Below are 22,064 nucleotides of genomic sequence, written 5' to 3'. Positions count from 1 at the left end.
AGTTGGGAGAGGAGCAGAATGTTTGCTTTGAACTAGCATTGAGATTGCTCAGTGTAGGTGTTGTTAAATGATTCCTCTCGAGATAACCACTCACATACAAATTTTGTTGATTCATGTCAATAATGTCATTCACTTTAACAATTGATTCAATCCCATTAATGTTGCTAATAGACTGTAATGACCTCTTTTGATCAATCCCTTTAAAGTAAACATCATCCAGAATGCGTAATAGAGATTTGTTGAATGACAAGGGTAATACATTTGTAGCAATTTAAGTGTCCATAATCAGATGAGATTGGTGAACTTGTACCAAAAGTTTGAGTTTATGATTATCCGGGTGACAAAATAATTTTATTTTATATCTTGCTATGTTAGTATCAGTGATACTTCCTTACTTGCTATTTCAATGACATCATAATGGGAGATTAATGATTCTATAATTTTGCCTCCGTATGTCCCCGTGTACTTTTTAAAGTACTCCAGTATGACTTTTATCTGTTTATCAGTGCCTGGCAGGGAGAAGTAATGTTACCCTCTAGCTTTTTTGTGCAGGGTTATTCTTACAAGGCCAAAAATGAAAATGAACCTCTGAGAGGTAACTTTAAAGCAGAACAAAATCTTTTGTAATACTAACACCAACTTATCAGGGGAGTATTGGAATACAGTTGCTTCTCCTAGTGCTTAGTCCTGAAGGCACAACGGTGTTGAACTTCGCATCCACAGTGTATAATGCTGTTGTGCAATTTCAGCTGCTGCTTTAAATGTATTCCTCCAGCTTTCCATTGACTTGATAAGTGAGTACTACTCTCCTTCCTGCACTCGTGTTGGAGTCTCCTATTCCTGGAATCCAGGAGGTAGCAAGTAGAGAGACCCCACCAGGCTGTATCACAAACCAAGACATGGACCGAAGACTCAGGGCCTGATTACGACATTGACGGTCTAAGGACTGCCGATGCTATGGCGGCGGTCAGACCGCCGTGGTTGCAGCGGTCAGACCGCCACATTACGAGGTTTGCAGGCAGACCCACCAACACCACCCCCGCCAGGATCTTTGATCCCGATAGGCTGATGGGGGATGCAGGTTGTAATCAGTCAGCACAGCTCTACTGATTACAATCTTGTTATCCCTCCAGTTTTTCATGGTGGTCCCACCGCCATGAAAAGGCTGGCGGAGAACAGGTGCAGGGGGCTACAGGATGAATGAATGAAATATGCATTAAATAGGCTTGCTTCAGTAAAGGCATTTATAAAGGATACCACCTTCCAGGTAGATATTACTATCATCCTCGAAATATCAACCTTGTTATATCATTCATCTTTTAGAATTTATTGGATACTTTTAAGTAAGCTGCTGAATCAGGGAGATTGTTTGACTTTACCAGACCTGTTTTGGCAAGGGCCTGTAAAGACCGTTGATAAATGTAAAACTGATTTTAGAGTGGGAGAAAAAAGAGATTGTAGTATTTGCAACTCAGACACTGACCTGTTATTCCCAAACAAAGTGTCAGTAACTATGCAGTTTGCATCCCATGGGCTAATTAACTAGAGTATACTTACAAGCCTCTGTGCATTTGGATGTGCTTATAAAAACAAATTGTATTCAGACCTGTAATGGGTTATTCCCAACGCTTACAGCACCATACCATATAGGTGGTCTGCATGTGAAATTATAAATCAGTAGTACATCACACATAAAATTCCTACATCTAATATATCCTGTGGCCTCAGAGAGACTCTGTACATACATGGATGAGAGGGATTTCTTTGCATACCTTTGACAGAAATGTTCTTTCATTATAATGTTCTGGAAATAGTCGTGAGCCACCTTGAGGGGGTATTGATTCCCGTGGAACCGGGTATTAGGACTATCAATTACGTATTATGTATTCATGGGGATTGAATTTATTTCGGCATGACAGGAGGTTGTGGTGTCATTCGGGAGTGCAGTGATGCCCTTTACTTGAATAATTACATTGCTTTACTTTGCAAACTGGGAGATGTGCCATAGTGTTGGGTTGTGGGTTATGAATATGTTTTTATATGATAACAGCTCTTTCTTATCTTAACCTTCTTTCAAATACATTCCTCTTTCTAAAGACAAATATGGTGGCATCATACTTTTCGTCCTCTGTTTGACAAACGTTTTACTTTAGTGTTATTCCAATAAGTGCATTAAACGTATAGTTTCTCTCTGGAAGTGTTCTGTTTTGTAAACCTGTGTTGTTGATTAAATCACAATTCTAGACTTCTCTCCTCTCTGTGTTAGAGGAGTCTAAACATGAGATATAATCATCAAAAAAGGCCATAAAGTTGTTACAACTGTATAGAGGTGCTTAAGATGGATTAGAATGCTTCAAAAAATAATCTTAGCAAAATTGAAACCTAGTGAAACCTAGGGGCTGATTACGAGTTTGGCTGTCCCAACGCAGGACCATCAAACTCAAGGGAGGACACCACTGCCATGGTTGTGGTGTACACCCCCCCCCCCCAAGCCTATTACAAGATTTCTGCTGGTCTGACTTGGCTGACTGGTGGAAACCTTGAAATAGAACATTCCATCCAGTCAGACTGGCTGGAACAGTGCTACGAGATAGCACTCGGCTCCCTTAAAGGAGCTGAGTGCTCTCATGTAGCACAGAGAGGGCAAGCCAGCACCCTTGGAATGGACAGTGCCCATTCCGAGGGTGCTGGGCAGGGTGGCCCCTGCACTGCCCATGCCCTGGGCAGTGCAGGGGCCCCCCTGTGGCCCCCAGTCCTTGTTATCCACCAGCCTTTTCATAGTGGGGAAACCTCCATGAAAAGGCTGGGGGAGAACAAGGTTGTAATCAGCTGCACTGTGTTCAGCACCACCCTGGCTGATTACAACCAGGACCGCCGTCAGCCCATTGGGATCTTGCATCCTGGCAGAGACGGCGGTCTGTTGGTGGGTCCGCAAGTCAAACTCATAGTGTGGTGGTCGGACCGCCACCACGATTCTGGTTGTATTGTGACTGCCAGACTCCTAATCAGGCCGTTAGTAAAATAGTTCATGCTATGGAACAATACATCATACGTTTCTCTTTGGTCCAATAGTAATTAGAGTGACTGGGGCAAACTAATATGAGTGTGCCCAAATATTTTGCATTAAAATTGTTTTTACTAGTGTCAATATTTTCAAATACCAGCAATCTGTTATTTAAATGTGTTCTTCCCAGTTGTACAGTGGAGCTGTTATCATTTTTTGCCTTAATTAGGCTCTCTGACAGAATGAGAAAAAGTGAGTGCCCAAATTACTACAGCAGTTCATGCAAATCAAATAAATGGAATCAACCAAATCCCATTATTAGTCTGTTGTGTTTTACATTACTGCTCACAGATGAATGCACCAACCAGATTCACTCATTTGGATGCCCTGAAAATTAACCTGACAAAAAAGAAAGTACTGTCAAATAATACAAGGACAGGGTCATGACAAATCCACAAATTTGAGAGTTCTGCTAGCAAGCTTACAAATACTTAAATAACCTGGCCAAAAGCATTCAAGAGCTCAAATTCACAATGTGACCCTTTCCAAATTAGACGTTTCTCTGCCTTACTAATGCCTTCCGTCTTGAAGTTTCATTCTTTTACAGAACAACCCCTTTAATCTAGAAATCTTTAATCCCAAATAGACCTCTGACACCTACAGAAAACTACTGAAACATAGCCAGAAGCACAATTTGCAGCACTCGTTCATAGAAGCAAAATGAAAGTGCTGTGTCTGTGCCTAATTCTGAATCCAGTACTCGTACAATGTTACTAAAGTATTTCACCATCAACCAAACCTGTGCAGACCCAACTAAACATCAGTCCCACCTTCTGTTGTTCACATCCTCAGCATATATATAGCCAACCTTACCTACTGATCATTAGCAGCCACATTCATATAAGTAAATAATCTCATACAAACCATGCAAAATCACTCCTCTATAATTGAAATGACACACCACAACAAATTGGCTGACTGTCTAAAGTAAAATAACCTTGATACCCTCATCCTCAAAAGCCATGGATTAACCATAAAAAGTCTTCCTGCCCCAATGGCTTCTTATTTATGTCCCTCAACCATGGCAATAAGATGGAAGATGGAGTAGCTCTCTTTCACAGAAATTCTCTCACCAACCAACAAGTACACATCTAGATGGTCTGTAACTTTTTATGTCTGGTATTTTAAGTGAATTCCGCTACCCCAAAGGGTGAATGCCCAAAATAACATATTAAAAATACCGCATGACATGAATTTTGTGTCAAAAATAGTGTTACCAAAATATTGTGGAACAGACTATCTAAGGTAAGAATATTTTATTTTGGTAATTAATTTAGTTGTAAAGAATATTGCCATATTTAATATCATTTGCTTTAATAGAATTATAATATATTGTTTTTTATTAATTAAATATGCTAAGTATAATTGTTATACATTTTTAATGTCTATTTTTCATTTTAAATGCGTAATTTCTTTTTTAAGTGTAATTAATAATTAAAAATGTGGAAATGGGTTATTTGGTTTGTAGTGGAATAAATGTGGAAGCTTATTATATTATAATCATTTTAATTGTAACTAGTTTTTATTGTTAAATATGCAATTGATAATTATGTAAATGTGTAACATTTTATTATTTATTTGTATTTCATTTGGTAATCTTAATTTTTATTTTTATTTCTATATTTATGTTAGTCATTTATATTTAAGTTGTGGGTTGTTGGGTTCACAGTGGATCAGGATCAGAAGTTAATTAAATTATAAAATAATTTATTTATATGTTATTTTTTTTTTTTAACTAAATATTCAGTTGACTATTTCTTAACTGTTTACTATTTGATTGTTATTTTATTTATTTAAGTTTAATTCTAAAATTACATTCTATTTTTACATTTTTATACTTTTGTCAGTAATTTATATTTTAGCAGTGGGTTGTTGGATAAGTAGTGAAATAGTGTAAGGAGTTGTTGAAATTGTATATTTTTAAAATAGTTGTTAATTGTAATTATTTTATTGATAATTATTTATATTTTAAATGGTTTATTATTAAAATTGTCTGTTTTATTCGACTTATTTATTAATGTATTCTGACATGCTTTTAATATTAGTACTTGTAAAATGTATGTTCTAATTTGTATTTAATTGTATTTGTTTAATTAAAGTAATATTTTAATTGAAATATGTTTTATTTTTTGGGGTGTTTGTGTTTTTCTGGGATGTAGATAGGGAATTGATTTTAAATGCATTAATTTAATTTAAAAACAATATTTAATATTTTTAAGCTTATATTATTTTAAAGTTTTGTATAAAGTAATTATAAGTTGGAATGGAATACATTTTCCGTAGGAAGATCAACATTTTCCCTTCTGTTACATATATCGACGTGGGAATAGTAAAATAACCCCTGTGAAGTTCATCACTTTCCCTGCTGTTGCTTACACTGGTGTGCAAATAGTAAATCTTACCTCTCCAAAGTCCTGCACTTTTCCCACTGTTGCTTAGACGGGAGTGGTAATAGTAAATCTAACTCCTCCAAAGTCCAACACCTTCCCTACTGTTACATACTGTGGAGTGGGAACAGCGTTGAACTGCCCTATCAGGAATTCAGGCACTGCCTTATGGGCCGCCTAACTGGGCCTGTCAGTGGGCTGGTGTTTTGTTGCTTCCGGCTGGGGCAACATAGGCTGACAAGTTAATATCAGCCTGCTGCTTGCAGGGCAACATATCGGATTGACAGTGGTGAAGTAGGACAGGGAGAGAGATCAACAGTGATGGGCAGCACTCATATTTAAAATTCTACCAGGAGACTTAGGCGAGGCAACTACAACCACCACAATGCTATGTGACTAATCTATGTCACTGTAATTGGACTGAGCAGTAGTGCACAACACATTTTGGGCAATGTGGCTTATCCAATCAGAAGATCCAGTGCTTCTGCGACTTTATGCTGGAACTAGTCATTGGTTTCACTTTTGGACGAGCTCGACTGAGTGACTCACCAACCATCCTCAGTGCTTTCACGTTCTACTTGACGGCTCATAATTCCTTGGGGGTGGGCAGGGTGGTTGCGGGGAGGGAGAGGGAGAAGTCCAGCTGGTGTGTTCTGATTGGCTAAATGCAGCCTGCTGGCAGGAAGGACGTGCTTTCAGTGTGTATAATAATTATTAAAATTAGAACAGGTATTGCTCATTTCACTTAATCCTGAAAACAACCATCTTGAAAGGGACCTGCAGTTTCTTTGGCTGATTATTCTCTTTGCTGCATCTGGTGCTTCCCTGCCTTGTCCAGCTGCTCAGCTGCTCAGCTGCCCTATGCTAGTGCAGCGGAGTCACAGGTACGTCACAGCTAAATAAGTAATCTATGGACACAAACCACTGACAATCATACTTCAGGTGCTCTGATAGTCATTAAGAGGCGCTGGGACTAAAAAGCTGTGCACATGCAACCATTGAAAATATTAGCCAACGCATTTAAATCATGCAACAAAGATATTGTAGAATGTGATAAACTGATGTCTTCAAAATTTTAAATAGCATATTCTTAACATGTGAAGCGCTTCAGCCCAAGATCTGTGAATTTATTAAACGTTGTTGTGAGAGCTTTCAAACATAACTTGAAAGCATTCGTTAACCTAAACTAAGAAAGATGTCAGGGGTCATCATGTAGACCTCAATTGATATCGCAGATAAGCACTGATGTAGACTAGTAACTCAATCACTAGACGTTATTGTACAGCGCACACCCTGAACTCCTATTTTTGAAAGTGCTCTCATAAACAATGAACAAAAAAAGAACAGGTTGGTTCAATAAAGTATTTGCCTAAGTTACACTATTTTGTCAAGCAGGGAAGCCAGGAATAAATCCCGATTATCCAGTTACATTGTATGTGCTATTCAGAAAGCAGATGAGCATCTTCGTCTGTCTTCTTTTGACATCCAAGATTAAGGTGGTCATTCCGAGTTTGACGGTAACCGGACCACCATGCCGGCGGTGGCAGTGAGACCGCCGCCAGGATGGCAGTGCAGACCGCCATATAACCAGTAAGGCGGTGAACCCAACACAACACAGACAACTTACCGCCAGTACTGCTACCGCGGACGAGCAGCAGCCGGCGGTGGTAGCCAACTTCAGCCTGGCGGGAACCAATGTCCCGCCCACTGTATTACGAGTCACCAGACTGTCAGTATATCCAGGGCGGGCTGGACGGCCATGACGAAAATCTTGGCAGAAACTGAAAGTACAAAAGGAGACACCCACCTCCAGGTACACAGACGCATCTGCGGCCGCCATGACAAACGAACTGCAAGTCCTCCCAGCGTTGTACCTCGCTATACACCTTCAGGGCCAGCAACAACGACACAGACGACAACCCTAAGTACGCGTAGCACATAGTGGAGGAAATGGCAGTGATACACACCCACACATTACACACACTGCTTTCACAGACAGTGAATGCCACACATACACACATATAAATGTACAGTACCAGCACACACATATATACGCACACACAAAATACTTAAAAGCCAAGTACCCAATACACACAAAGCCAAGCAGATACGTGCCAAACACACAGCACAGTGCACACAAACACCACCAGCACAGTCATACACATCCACACACAACACCCCATAATCACACAATGATGACTAGACCACAAACAATTCAACGCAGTCATAGATAGGCACGTTGTGAAACACCACACATCCACACACACCAAAAACTGTCTGTAGCAATGACACACAATCAATAGCAGTGAACACACATCCAAACAATGACACAGGTGACACATCACGTACAACAACATACAAAGAAATCCACAGATGCAGCACCAAATACACACACACGCACACAACACCCCATACAATCCCACAAGCAAACAGACAGACACATAACAACATGCACATGGCACTACCCATCTACGAGGTGCATGCAACAACACAGATGCAACCCATACACAGACCTCACACACCGTTGCACACAGATGTCACACCACCATATAGAAGGCAACCAACACAATCATCTCATCTTGTCAGCCACAGCAATGTGGGTAGATGTATTGGGAACTATGAAATTAAAATAAACTATATATAAAATGTGCCAAATGGCAAGTCCAACTTGCAGAACTGCAGGACACACAGTCCATATATCTTGGCCCCAACTTGACTCCTGACAGCAAATAGGCCTCCACGTCATAGGGGCATCAATTGGGCATGCCGGTACCTCAGGGGCTTGGGGGTGGTGGTGGTGGTGGGGGTGGCTTGGATTTAGCAGTCGAATGCCTCTGTTTGGGCTTGGGAGGGGGGACTTTGGCTCTGGAAGGGGTGGACTTTTTGCTGGGTGGAGTAGCAGGGGAAACACCAAAGGGGGCACTAGGGGAATGGGAGGTGGAAGGGCCTGGGAGGGGCAGAGACACATGACATTTAGTGGCAACACAGGGTGGGAGAGGAGTAGAGAAGAGGTCAAGGGCAGCAAGAAAGACTTTTTTAAGTACACAGGCGGTCACATGAATGAGGGATGGGAGTGGAGGTAGGAGTGCTGGTGTGACGTGTTGGTGTGCTGTACGTTGATGTTTGTGTGTGCAATATGTGCATGTGTGTGGCGGGTGTATGTAGGGTGGGTGAGTGGGTGTATGTGCGTATCATGGGAAGAGGAGGGGTGGAGATGCAGGGAGAGGGAATGGAAGACATGTGAGTGAATGTTGGGGTGGTGTGTGCAAGTGAGGTGGATGTACTGCAGATGGCAGAGAAGGTTGTTGTGGTGAGTGCGGATGTGGTGTGTAGTATGGGTGTCTGTGAGTCTGCTGTTGTGGTGATTGAGGGTATGACAGAAATGCTAGCAGGACCAGTGTGTGATGATGCAGTGCTGGCAGGTGTGAGTGGTGATATGACTGTAAGGGAGGCAGTGTGGGAAGTGTCTGTTGTGTATGCAGATGTGTGTTGTGTGTGTGCATGTCTGTGGGTTCGTTTGTGGTGCTTATGTTTGTCTTTGCACACCTTGTCTGTTGTAGTGGGTGTATGCTGGTCTGTAGGTGTGCCTTGGATGGGTGAAAGGAGAGGGGTTGTGGATTGGGAACAGGTAGCTGAAGGGGGCTCGGAAGATGAAGGGACACTGGCTGCTGTCAACAAGGAGGCAAGAGCCTGAAGCGATCTCTGTAGGCCTAGGCAAAGCACAGTGAAGGCCTTCTAGGTAGGCATTGGACTGCTGCATCTGGAATGCCAGTCCCTGGATGGCATTCATGATGGTTGTCTGCACCACGGAGTGGACCTCAGGAGGTCAATAGCCTCCTCATTGAGGGCAGCAGGGCTGACTGGGGCAGGAGCAGAGGTGCCTGTGGCGAAGGAGACGCCCGTTCTTCTGGGTTGAGTGGTCATGAGCAACCGGGTGAGGAGCTATAGGGAGGGGGGTGCTGGCAAGGGGGGTCGCAGACAAGGATGGTGCTGGGGTGGTCCCAGATGAGTCCACCACTGCCAAGGAGCCACAATCGGAGGAGGAATCTGAATCAGATGTGGTGGTAGCTCCAGTCTCCCCCATGTTGCTCGCCTCACCCTCCGTCCCACTGGTCTCCTCGGCTTCACTGGTGCCAGCCTCCTGGGTCCTGTGGGCTGCTGCATCCCCACTTGCGGGGTGCCCTTCATCCTTTGCCAGATGATGCTAATGCACACATAGACAGAGGTGGAGAAAGAAGGAGGGTGGGAGAAAAAGAAAGGGAGGAAATGGTAAAAACCCACACATCCCCTTCACATACAAACAAGAACCCATTTGCAAGCCATGTTCAAACGTATCACTGGTTACCTGATCCCTGCAACCTAGACACCTGATTGAAAAGTCCTACATGCCTGTCAACTGGCTAACTGACTAATCCAACAATTTAACCCTTTAACATACCCAACTACATGTCAGTCATGACAGGATAAAACAAATCTGACCTCAGAGGAACTGTGCACACAAACTAAATGACAGGTACATGTGGATTACTTTTGGTACAGATGTCCATTGATATTGCAGTTAACTCAGTTGCAATGTTAACTAAACATACCTGTCAATACCCAAATACAGTGCCAACAAGATCACTTTGGGCTACTACAGTATACACAGAGATGGAGTATGAAGCCATTAAAATGCCTGAACATTTGAGTAACCCATATCTACAGTAGAATGTGTGTTACAGTACCACCACTTCTGTTCCTGCATGGCTCTACATAGCTAACGTGTCACACTCCAACATGATTGGTGTGACAACCAGATCTGTAAATTTCATCTGACCACATAAATCCCAAGTCCAGTGAGGGTCACATTAGACAACCATGCAGAAGTCACCTAACAGTCTACACATAGCCCCTTGTGGCTGCTGTGCTGCCCTCAAGCACCCATCCAACTCTGGGTAGGCCACCACCAGTCTGTGGGCCATTAGGGGAGTCAGGGTCCGACGGGCACCCCTTCCATGTTTGGAGGCCGTCCCCAGCTGGGACTCCGTGGTCTTCTGAGCCCAGCGTCTCAGGTCCTCACACCACTTCCTGCAGTGGGTACTCTGCCGGCTATAGATCCCCAGGGTCCGCACCTCCTTGGCGATGGCTCTCCACAACCCATGGTTCTGGTGGGCGCTGACCTGCATGGGAAACATTCTGAAAATCGCGGACATGATGTAGATGCTACCAATACAGCTGCAACCTTTGGCCACACACAACATACACCACCCATGCGCATTGCCAATATACCACACACATAATATGCATGCAAAACCCCAGTCATCACATGTCAATGTGCACACACATTCTCCGTCAAACATCACACGAAATGTGTGGCAAAGGACGTTGTACTGACATGTTGCCCTGGAGGCCCATACAACAGCCCATACAGGGGTAGGACCCCTTCCACCAGTTTATCCAGCTCCTCAGCTGTGAAGGCTGGGGCCCTATCCCCTGCAGTACGTGCCATCATGGCTCCAACATTCAGGACACAGTAGCACAAGAAGTGGAGGTCTTCCTTGCCCGAATGCCAGGAGTCAAGTGAGCTTGCCCATACAACATGGCGGTCACGACCGCAAGGGTCATGCCCTTCAGCACCGGCGGTGATCGTCATTGGTCCCAGTGTCCCATAGGCATCGATGTTAACCAATGTGGAGTTGCATCGCGGTCCAAACCGTCTTCCGCCATGACGACTGCCGGCGGCGACATTAGGTCACTTCCATGCAGGACAGGCGGATGCCATTTTAGGATGTTACATGACTGTCCTGGGTTCACACTATGTCATTACCTGCATATCGTCACAAAATTATTCATGTAGGTTACATTTTGTGAATAATCACATATGTAGTGGGTGTCAGGTGACATCACCACACTTGTCACTGCATATGTCTGTATTGACAATCCGTATGGTGGAACATATGGAAAGTCTATGATTACATGCCCTTGTCACAGGGATTATGTGGAATTGTCTGGCTAGGAATGGGGTGTGGAGTAATGTGTCTTTCCACAACATGACAGCCAACTTAGGTGACCAATACTTCATGATTGTTGTATGTCATACTTGGTTCACCGCTTTGTGAGAGGTGCCCAGATTGTTGTTTGTCTCCCTGCCTAAATACCGCCAAAATGGAGTGATGAGGAATGCACCAGTTTACCGGCCCCTAGTAGATCTTGACACCATGGAAGAGCGCCTCATCATTCTGACTTATCCACTGAACCGTGTGTCCATCAGGGAACTGGTCACCCAGTTGGAGCCAGACATCCTGCTGGCTTGGAGAAATCCCCATGCCATCCTTCCAACAGTCCAAGTGTTGGCAGTCCTCCAATTTCTGGCCAGTGGCTTATTTCAGGTGACTGTTGGACTGGCTGCAGGGATGTCACAGCCCAAGTTCAGTAAGGTGTTACAGGATGTGCTGGATACCCTACTCAAGCATGTGACCAGGACCATAATGTTTCCACAACGTGCTGAATTGCTCACTGTTAAAGCAGCCTTCTACAATATATCACATGTCCCAAATGTAGTAGGGGCCATTGATGGGACTCACATCGCCTTGGTACCTCTGAGGGCCAATGAACAGGTCTACAGAAACTGTAAGAGTACATATCCGCTCAATGTACAAGGGTGTGTCATGCAGACAAGTACATAACACATGTAACAGCAAAATTCCCTTGATCGGTACATGATTCCTAGGTCCTGAGGAACAGCAGTGTCCATTCTATGATGTTACAGCTACAGGGAGAAAGGGCCTGGCTAATAGGTATGTATACTGCTCTCCATATCAGATGTTTGATAACCCTCCCTACACAATCTTCCCTCTGCCTAGTATTGTTACCTATCGTCATATCTCCTTTTCCACACAGGTGACTCCGGATACTCCAACCTGCCCTGGCTCCTGTTAGACATCCAACTACAGAAGGGGAGAACAGATACAATGAGGCACATGGCTGGACGAGGTGGGTGATTGAGAGGACATTCGGCCTCTTGAAAGCTAGATTTTGTTGCCTCCATGTGTCCGGTGGTGCCTTACAATACCGACCAGGGAAATTCTGCAAGATGGTGGTTGCATGCTGTATGCTCCATAATCTGGCCCTCAGAAGGCGCATCCCACTGTTCGAGGAGGGGGCATTGATGCTGGAGCAGTGGTTGGGGCCGGTGACTCTGATACTGAGGAGGAGGCATACAAGGATGAGGCACCTGACAACAGGACTGACCTGATTCGTCACTACTTTCAATGATAAACCGGTATGTGTGATTTGTTTATCATGTGCACTTGGACTATGTATTAGTGAAGCTAGTCTGTACTCATATTTTGCATGCATCAAGGTGTGTGTGGAGACTATTGCCTTCCATTTTGATTTTCGACCCTGAAAGGTAGCTGACTTCCCATGAGGGGTAGTAGAAATGCATTGCTGCCTATAACATTTGTGAAATGCTGGTGCCATAACGGAACATCCTTATGGTTGTACCGAAGGTTATGGATCCTCAGTCTGACTGTTTGGCTAAATGTAAGTTGGACTTATCAGTCTTGTCCTGTTGTGTAGGCCTATCATGCTGCATTGTCAGCTTCTGTGTGGCAACTACCTGCCTGTTTCTGACTACTCAAAGGAGGTGATCGGTAGAGGATGTCACCTATGTTAAATATTTACTTTTCTACACCTGTTTGTGAGTGACAATGCAGGCTCTTACATATGTGGTATAATAGCTGCTGGGGCAGTCATCCTGTGTTTGTGTTCTACTGCTGTTGATGTATGAATATGGAGTACGTGTCTTACAACATTGAGCCTAATTCCATGTAATTTTCCCTCTTCAAGTCACATGTCTGTTTTCAAGCTGATTACTGATATCTCTGTTGGCATCCTTGACACAGGATGTTACTACCATATGGATGTACTTGTACACCTGCTGGAGAGCCCTACTACATCTGTCACTTTGACATTCTTGTAGTGCCGATCCGTGTATTTGATTGTTGCTTTTAAACAGAAATGCCACTTTAAACAATGAAGACACATGCACCATGACTTGTGCAAATTGGTGTTTATTGAGTGATTTACATTACAGTCCAGAGGTTGGTTTTGGTAAAGATCAGAGTGGGTGGTCCAGCTGTATGCTTCACAGGACCTGTGTCCCTGATGGGAACTTGCCATTGGACAGACAACAGGGTGTAACTATGGCACACAAGGGTGACAGTTCAGGAGAGGGATCCCTTCCTGGTGGGGGGGATTGCTCTTTGCCTCAAGTCCTGCAGGATGTCTAGATGGCTGACCTCTTTTAAGGGGGGTCCCTCAGCTGCAGGGATAGGGGTACTGGTGACCTGTGGGGTCCTCCTGCTGGGCCTCCATTCCAGTAGCAGGTGCTTATGTAGAGGGCAGTGGTGTTGTGTGACTACTGGATGGGGCCTTCTGTTGGGTGGATGATGTATGTAGGATGGAGCTGATTTTGTGAAGTCCTCTAACATGGAGACCATGGTGGCATTGAGTAGCTGCCACTCCTGCATGGCCTCCTGGTGGTATTCCCCCTGCAGCCTTTGGGTCTCCTGCAAGGTGGCGAGTATCTGGCTGGGTTTGCTGGTAGGCTCCCATGACTCTGGAAACGGCCTCCTGGCCAGTCGTGTCCTGATGCTGCCTTGTCCTTTGGCCCACAGTTGCTCTCCCACTGGCCCTTATCCCCTATGCCTGCGCCCCTCCTGGTGCCACCAGGACCGTCATTGTTTTGGGATTGCAATATTGACTTATGCCTCTGTCCTGTGGAGCACACTGATGTTTGATGTGACCTTGGGACACAAGTTTGGGAACGTGGACTCTGCAGTGCAATGGGTGCCACAGGGAAGGTGGTTTCAGTTGTGGGCAGGGTGAGGCTGGTGGTGGTGGACTGACCACTCATGGCTGGTGGGCCAGGTACGTCATCCTTATCTAGACATCCAGGGGATTCCTCCTCTATTGGACCTGCTTCAGGCCTGGGCTTTCTGTCACTGGCATCCTCTGCTATGTGGCAGTACTTGGGAGACCTGTGGAATGAGAGGAATTGTTTCACATGATGGTATTGTACAAGTGATACACATGGTTGTATGTCATCATTGACTGGATTTGCAGGGATGTAATGGCATTGACAGTCATTAGACTACTGCTTGTGTTGCCATCAGTGGAATGTTGCAATGGTCCTATTTTGGCCAATAGTTGGTATTGGTCTTGCTACTGTCATTGTCATGTACTGATGTGCATTCCAATTGCTTGTTGGTGAAGGGGGTGACATGGTTTAACATGCAGGTGCAGAGATGTGAAGTGGATTCATCAGTCATGCAATGGTAGGGGGTGTTGCATTCTGGTGGTTGTAGTAGTTGCTGCAGTGTGGGGTATGCATGCACTAGGTGGGCCTGTGGTGTTAGTAGGGAGCTGTGGAATGCAAGTGTGGGTATTGGGTCCATGCTGGATTTGTGCACATTAGGGTGGTGTGAGGGGGTGAGAGTGTGGTGTGGGTGCATGCTGTGCAGGGGTACATGTTGGCCGGGGAGTGTAGTTGACTTACCAGTGTCCAGTCCACTAGGTATTCCCCTCAGTCCCTCTGGGTGTAGGATGGCCAAGACCTTCTCCTCCCACAATGATAATTCTGGTGGAGGTGGTAGGGGACCACAACCAGTCCTGATGATGGCGATTTGGTGTCTGGAAGCCATGGCCCATACCTTCCCCCCATTGGTCGTTCCACCCCTTCCTACTGTCCTCCCTTGTGCGTGGATGGTTTACCACAGCGTTCACCTTGAAGACGATCCTCTGCCATAAGTCGTTTTTCCGGGCTATGGATGTCTGCTGGACCTGTGCTCCAAACAGTTGCAGCTCTACTTTGATAATTTCGTAAACCATGGCCTCAACTCTTCGTCTGTGAATCGTGTTTTTTTTTGTGGTGCCATGGTGGTTGTGTTGTGGGTGGTGGGGTGTGTATTGTGCAGGGATGCTGTGTGTGCTGTTTGTTGGTCTGAGTTGGTGTGATATGATGTGCATGTGGTTTGTGGTGTTTGTGTTCAGTGGTGATGTGCATGTTGTGTTTCTCTTGATTTTGTGTGTTGTGTGATGCGTCTTCAGTGTGATGGTGCCTGTGATATCTCGGTGCAGTGCCGTCTGTCAGTGTGCTCTTGCCTTGCTAGGTCAAACTTTTTGGGTGCAAAGGGTTCTGGGTATGTGTGGGAGGGTGTTTTGTAGTGCTGTGGTCAGATGTGTGTGGTGTGTGTATGTGTATCAAGTGTGGGGTATTGGTATTGTCCAATTTGATGCAGTGTTCTGGTGGAGGTGCTTTTGTCCTGTGGTGGTTGGGATCGCCAATGGATTGATGCCATGCTAAGACTGCGGTGGTGATTTGTGATTCATGATTTGGTGGATGGATGTTCTCCGCTTGGCGGTGCTGGTGGTGCAGAAGCCTCTTTCACGCCATCATTTAGGCCGTCAGTGTTGTTTTTTTGGTAATTTTTCGGCGGTGTTGTGGTGACTCGTAAAACGGCGGTGTTCAGACCCGGTGTTCAGACCTCCATCACTGACGGTCTTCCAGCGCCCGCTTACACAGCGGTCTTCGGTAAAGACTGCCGAAGTCAGAATGACCACCTAAGGCTTTGTCTTGAATTCTTTAAGGATTTTAAGAGAGGTGGGAAACAGACAGCATTATCATTTTATTTTTCACAGTTTCACATAAGGCAAATCTTATAAGTGTGCCTCACTGGAGGCATAGCTTCTAAGAGTGCAGCTAGTTCAGTGGCACTGGATCCCACACTCCCACACTCTTGTGAGGGCCCCACCAAATCCTGATTATTGCTGCATTTCATGATTCAAACAGTGGCCAGAGGGCCCAGTTCCTTCCTTGCACCAGGGCCTATTACACACTGGCTATGCCACTCTGCTTCACTACAGATGTTACATATTTTTTTGGCATAGGGAGATTTGCCATGATTCAGAGAATGCTGACTCAAGCCTGGGATGCTTCCTTAAGTTTTCATGGTCAGCAGGTGATTCACCTTGGCCATATCACCTCCATGAAAGCTTGGCTTGTTTTGTGCTCGAAGTTTCAAATGGATCTTGAGCTGAGCCAGAGCCAGGCATGTGGCACAAGGACGGCTTAAGGTTTCAGTGGTGAGATTTGCCATGATTCAGAGAAAGCTGACTCAAGCCTGGGCTGCTTCCCTAAGTGTCATGGTCGGCAGGTGTTTCACCTTGGCCTTATTACCTCCATGAAAGCTTGGCTTGTTTTGGGCTCGAAGTTTCAACGGGGTCTCAACCTGAGACAGGCATGTGGTAGAAGAATGGCTCAAGGTTTGAGTGACTTTCCCACCTTTATATTTAGCCATCATCCATGAAGCATCTGCAACTGTCATTCTCACTTTCCAGGAGGGAAAGAGGAAAATGCCGTAGATGTAAGAAGATAAATCTATTAAGTAGGAGGACAAATATGGGAACCAGTAGGCTAGTATCAGCTCACACTCTACCAACCATGACAGCTTCCACAGATATAATTCCGCATCCACACCAGCTAACAACAGTTGGGACTGCTAATATTTTCCATTGCATATATTTGGCCTTTGGATGATCTTATAATGTATATGCTTGGTATAATGTTGTTACTGCTTGCCCTATGAGTATGGATTTGTTTAGAACTGTATCAGTAAATATTAATTGTTATGGTGTGTTATGGTGTGAGATTGTTATTTTTAGAACAGATGTACTGCACCTGCAGTCGGGGGTCTTCAACCGTTCTGTAATAAGAGCTGCTTATGAATGAATATCACCCCAAACTACTAATATAGTTAAAGTTGTAATTGTGAACACATTAAAAAAGATTACATTAATGGTCACTAAACACAAGATTACCAGCAATCATCATGTCAGTTTATCTGGCATGATTACCAGCATTATTCTAAAATAAAAAACTTTTTTGTCAATGTGGAATGCCTCTCTATGGTTAATACATAACAGCCATACTGCAATGCAGCTGACACCAAGGTAGTAATATTAGTGCTTTGTCTCCCCAAGGCCACATGATTTATCAGTGAAATGTCAGTTTCAAATGTATTTTTTAATTTCAACCATTTTTATCCACAAATCTGTTTATGAAATCTGAACTTAGACACATTTTTGTTTTGCTTTGACACACTGACATTTTAGTATAAATATAGTACTTTCACCAAGCAAAAGCGTCTTATGTAGTAAGCTGGGCTGCACACAAGAGTATTACCTACAGTTAGCCAGAGAGATACCAGTAGCTCACAAGCTACTAGTTTGCAAAACCTTCTCCAGATGAAGCGAAGCATGCATCATTCAATACGTACAGTTCAACAACAAGGCTGTCCTGGGAAACACTCTTGAAATATAAGTAAGCAAACTGTCAATTTTATAAACAGCATTGAGATGTTTGGTGTCTCAACATAGGAGGGATGTTGGCTTTGGTGTGTCTTCATTTAGTTGATATATACTTGACAAGTATAGATTTGTGCCTTTTGCTTCCATTGACAAACAATAAATATGACAAATATTAAGTAAAATAGTTATATATTGACTTGGGTTTTGGGTTGGCAATAGCCTAGGTTGTGACGAGGAACAAGATATGATTGAGAGCATGAAGATGCCTTAAGCATGAGAGTGCCTCACTGAAGGCACAGTCGCCAAACCAATAGCACAGAGTGTGATAAGAAGAGCAGGCATGTGTTGTATTATTTTTAAAAAGGAGGCAACATAATGAATTTCCGTCATGCATTTCCCTAACATTTCAAACCACGCGAGCAGCAATTAGAAGCCTGTATTTCCGCTTCCTCAAACACCATCAAGTAGATATGTCACAAAAGTCTAAGCTGCCAAGTGTACCAATGAGGGCCACATTTTCTTTAGTGTGGTGCTCTAATTTTTTAGTAGGAGCCACTTTTTTTGGAGGCCAGGACACTTTTATGTCCCAGTCTGACATTGAATGTGAATAGTAAATATAACCCCTCCAAAGTCCAACCCTTTCAATAATACTGGTTAGACCGAAGTGGCAGTAATAACTGTAAGTTCTCTGAAGTCTAATGCTTTCCCTTCTGTTGCTTAAACTGGAGTGGAAATAGTAAATCTAACCCCTCTGAAGTCCAAGACTTTCTCTACTGTTGCATACATTGGGATAGGAATAGTAAATATAACTCCTTCTAAGTCCAACACTTTCCATGCTTTTGGTTAAACAGATCTTAGATCTTGCTTAGATTGGAATGGGACTAGTGAATTGATCCCCTCCAAAATCCAACACCTTCTCTACTGTTGCAGTCATTGAAATGGGAATAGTAAAAGTAACCCTTCAAAAGACCAACACTTTCCCTACTATTGGTTAAATTGGAGTGGGAATAGTAAATCTAATCAGTTGTCGAATGCTTTCCCTATTGTTGCTTGGATTGGAGTGCGAATAGTAAGACTCACGCCTCCAAACCCCAACTGATCCTCTATCGTTAGTTCGATTGGATTTATATTGTTTTCATTATTGTGGTTTGATTTAATTTTATTTTTAAATACCTGTAAGCATTTATTTTAGAAAAATAATTGTTGATTCTTTTTGTACACTGATTACATTAATTTAATATATGGAACACATCTCCTGATATCCTACTAAGAAAATCTAAGGCACACTCAAAATTAATATCACAACCTATCCCAACAGGGTTATATGTCCATTATATACATAAGTATTTCACATAGAGCATAAAGTCCTTATTGATCTACAATTCATTCATCCATGTTTTTGATGGACAACACTTGCACCCATTAGCTGGACCCAGGCTGTACAAAATTAGGTAGACAAGTAATATGAAACTCACCTGCTACTATGTAAACTATAAAACAAACTAGCACAGTCATTGAATTATGTCATAAGTGATGCCATTAGTGGTGTAATTCAAGATGTCACCAGTGATGACATAGAAGATAACATGAATGATGTCATATGTAAAGTCACAAGCAGTGCATGCCGGGGGACACAAGCTATAGCTATTGCTGCTAATTATAATTTGTGTTTTTTAGTTCGAAACGTTAATATTGTCTTTGACAAATTCATCTAACGGTAATGTTATTTTAACCTTTGGTTTTTTTTCAGTGAATTTATAAGGATTTTATTTTTCAAATGAAAACAACTCTTTTTACCACACCTCAGTGCAATGTTACTTTAACCTTTGGTTTTTTTTAGCGACATATATATATATATGTGTGTGTGTGTATATATATATCTATATATATATATATATATATATATATATATATGTATATATATATATATATATATATATAGATATATAATTCACAAAAAACAAAGGTTACAGGGACGTTATAGTTAGGTTCTGAATTTACTTGCACAAAACCAGAGAAATCCAGCAGTTATAGTTATTTCAAGTAACTATAATTCGCAGCCTAAGATAACTGTAACTTGCACCCCCAACCATGCACAGTTTTTTTCTTCAAAAAGTTGACTTCTAATGTTTCATTGATATTTTTATTGATGTTATAAAAGTAGGCATGAGTGCTGTAATATCTGGGGTAATTACTCAAACTATAACTGCTGAATTTCTCAGGTTTTGTGAGAGTAAATTCAGAACCTAACTATAATGTCCCTATACCCTTTGTTTTTCAAGTGTTTTTCTTAGTTTTTTCAAATTCTACTTCCTAAGTATAACCGCCTTGTAACCTTAGTTTTTTCATTGAATTTCTATTTTAACGTAAAGTAAATTTAATTTCTATACATTAAACCGACCACTGCCATGCAAGACCTTTGGCCATGTGTGGCGGGGGTTGGCTGCAGGCCAGGTCCTGTGACCAACCCCCTGTGGCCATGCTGTGGTTGCAGGGCCTGTCTCTGTGAGGATAGGTATGCAAGGATGTCTCTGGGTGTGAGAGTGGGTGTGACAGTGTCTGGGTGTGACAGTGTGTGAGAGGGTCTTTGTGGGTCTGAGAGTGGATGTGAGACTGTCTGGGTGCCAGAGTAGGTGTGAGAGAGTGTCCCTGGGTGTGAGAGTGGGTGTGAAAGTCTTTCTGTGAGTGGGTGTGTGAGTGTCTGTGTGGGTCTGTGAGTGAGTGTGTGGGAGTGGGAGTTGGTTTGTGAGAGGGTGCGTGAATGTCTGAGTGGATCTGTAAGCAGTTGCATGAGTGTCTAAATGGATCTGTAAGTGAATGTATGAGTCTCTGAGTGGATCTGTGAGTGGAGTACATGAGTGTCTGAGTTGATCTGTGAGTGGGTATGTGAGTCTCTGATTGGCTCTGTGAGAGGCATGTGAATGAGTGGATCTGTGAGTGGGTGCAAGAGTGTTCAAGTCGGTCTGAGAGTGTCTCTGATTATTTTATGATTGTCATTTTTCTTTCTCTGTTTTTCTATCGCTGTTTGTGTGCTGGTATCAATTATTTAAACTGGTCTTGCTTGATTGTTTTTATATTTTCTCTATTGTTTTCATTTTTTCCTCATGATTGAAACCTGCATCTCTGTTTTGTCTATCTTTTCCTTTCCTATACGTGTTCATCTCTGTGTAGTTTTAACCTCTTCACAGAATGGTCCTTTTAACTGTATTCTGTTTTTCACATGTTGTTTGTTGTTTTTTTTATACATTATCAAACACTTTTGTGAAGTAAAGTTTTTCAAATTGTTTTAATGAGAATGGTCACTTTCTATGGGTACTTTTTCTGACTTTATATGACCCTGTCATAAGTGGCCACATAAAGAGGTACGGTAACAATGGTTCGTGAATGAGAATGCTTTTAGAATCTTTTGGCTTTTGAGTTATCTGGACCTTCATTACCAATTGGCCAGACTCAGGTATGCCTGTAGCAGGGGCCTTGAATATCTGATTCCTGTCTGTATCCACACACCTATGGATGGTGAGCTTCGAATGCTGGGTTAATATCTGCATGTTTTTCAAATCTCTGGGACTATTCTGCTGATATTTACTATCTTCTCTGAGTAAGTAGGTGCAGAGCTGCACCAAGTAAAACTGGGTGTGGTGTTTTCGGATTTGGTAATTTCGAGTCTGGAAACACCAGATCACATGCATTTTCCCCACTGACCCTGGGGTTTTCGTTTTGCCATACTTGTGATGAGGGCACTAGTAATACCATGTTAAAAGATATGACAAAAGCGTTCAGGTTCTTCATGTATCAGATTAATTCTTGTGAAAAGATTTTATTTTCAGAACTGCATACTGATTACACCTGATTCTATTTAATAGCCCTGTCTTTTTGTTTTAGTCATTAGATATGATTTTGGAAAAGATGAAGTCGGTTGGATTCAATGTTCAAGACGTCAGAGCAGTATCTGGAACAGGCCAGGTAGTGCACAGTACACCAGAATTTGTCAGTATGCAATTTTTCCGAAGTTTATTTTTCGTTTATACTTAAAAATAAAATAAAGAAAATGCATGAGCCAGTAAAATGTCAGCATATCCTGAAGATAATATGAAACAGGAATATCTCTTAGATTTTCTCTTCTGTTTCTTCATCTCATTCATTAGTCCTGTTGGAATACCACCTGTTGTAAACTTAGATTTTTGTCTCTGTTTACTAAGTGTACATTTTATGCCACACAGATAAAATACAGCATTCATTACAGAAGATTTAACTTTTAATTT

General features: G+C 42.9%; 1 protein-coding gene across 4 annotated transcripts in view; it reads left to right on the top strand.

Moving 5' to 3' along the window:
* Positions 1 to 22,064, top strand: part of XYLB (xylulokinase) — an 830,291-nt gene that overhangs the window by 109,997 nt on the left and 698,230 nt on the right. For all 4 annotated transcript variants that reach the window (XR_011199144.1, XM_069211091.1, XM_069211089.1 and 1 more), the window contains exon 4: positions 21,685 to 21,765. Coding sequence is in view for 3 of the 4 variants with exons in the window: in XM_069211091.1 (XP_069067192.1) it covers positions 21,685 to 21,765 (81 nt within the window). In the remaining variant the exon portion in view is untranslated. The remainder of the gene's footprint in view (positions 1 to 21,684; positions 21,766 to 22,064) is intronic.

Source organism: Pleurodeles waltl, chromosome 10 (genome assembly GCF_031143425.1).
Source record: "Pleurodeles waltl isolate 20211129_DDA chromosome 10, aPleWal1.hap1.20221129, whole genome shotgun sequence".
Taxonomy (NCBI): Eukaryota; Metazoa; Chordata; class Amphibia; order Caudata; family Salamandridae; genus Pleurodeles; species Pleurodeles waltl.
The sequence above is the reverse complement of the archived record's forward strand: the minus strand, read 5'-3'. Positions and strand labels throughout refer to the sequence as shown.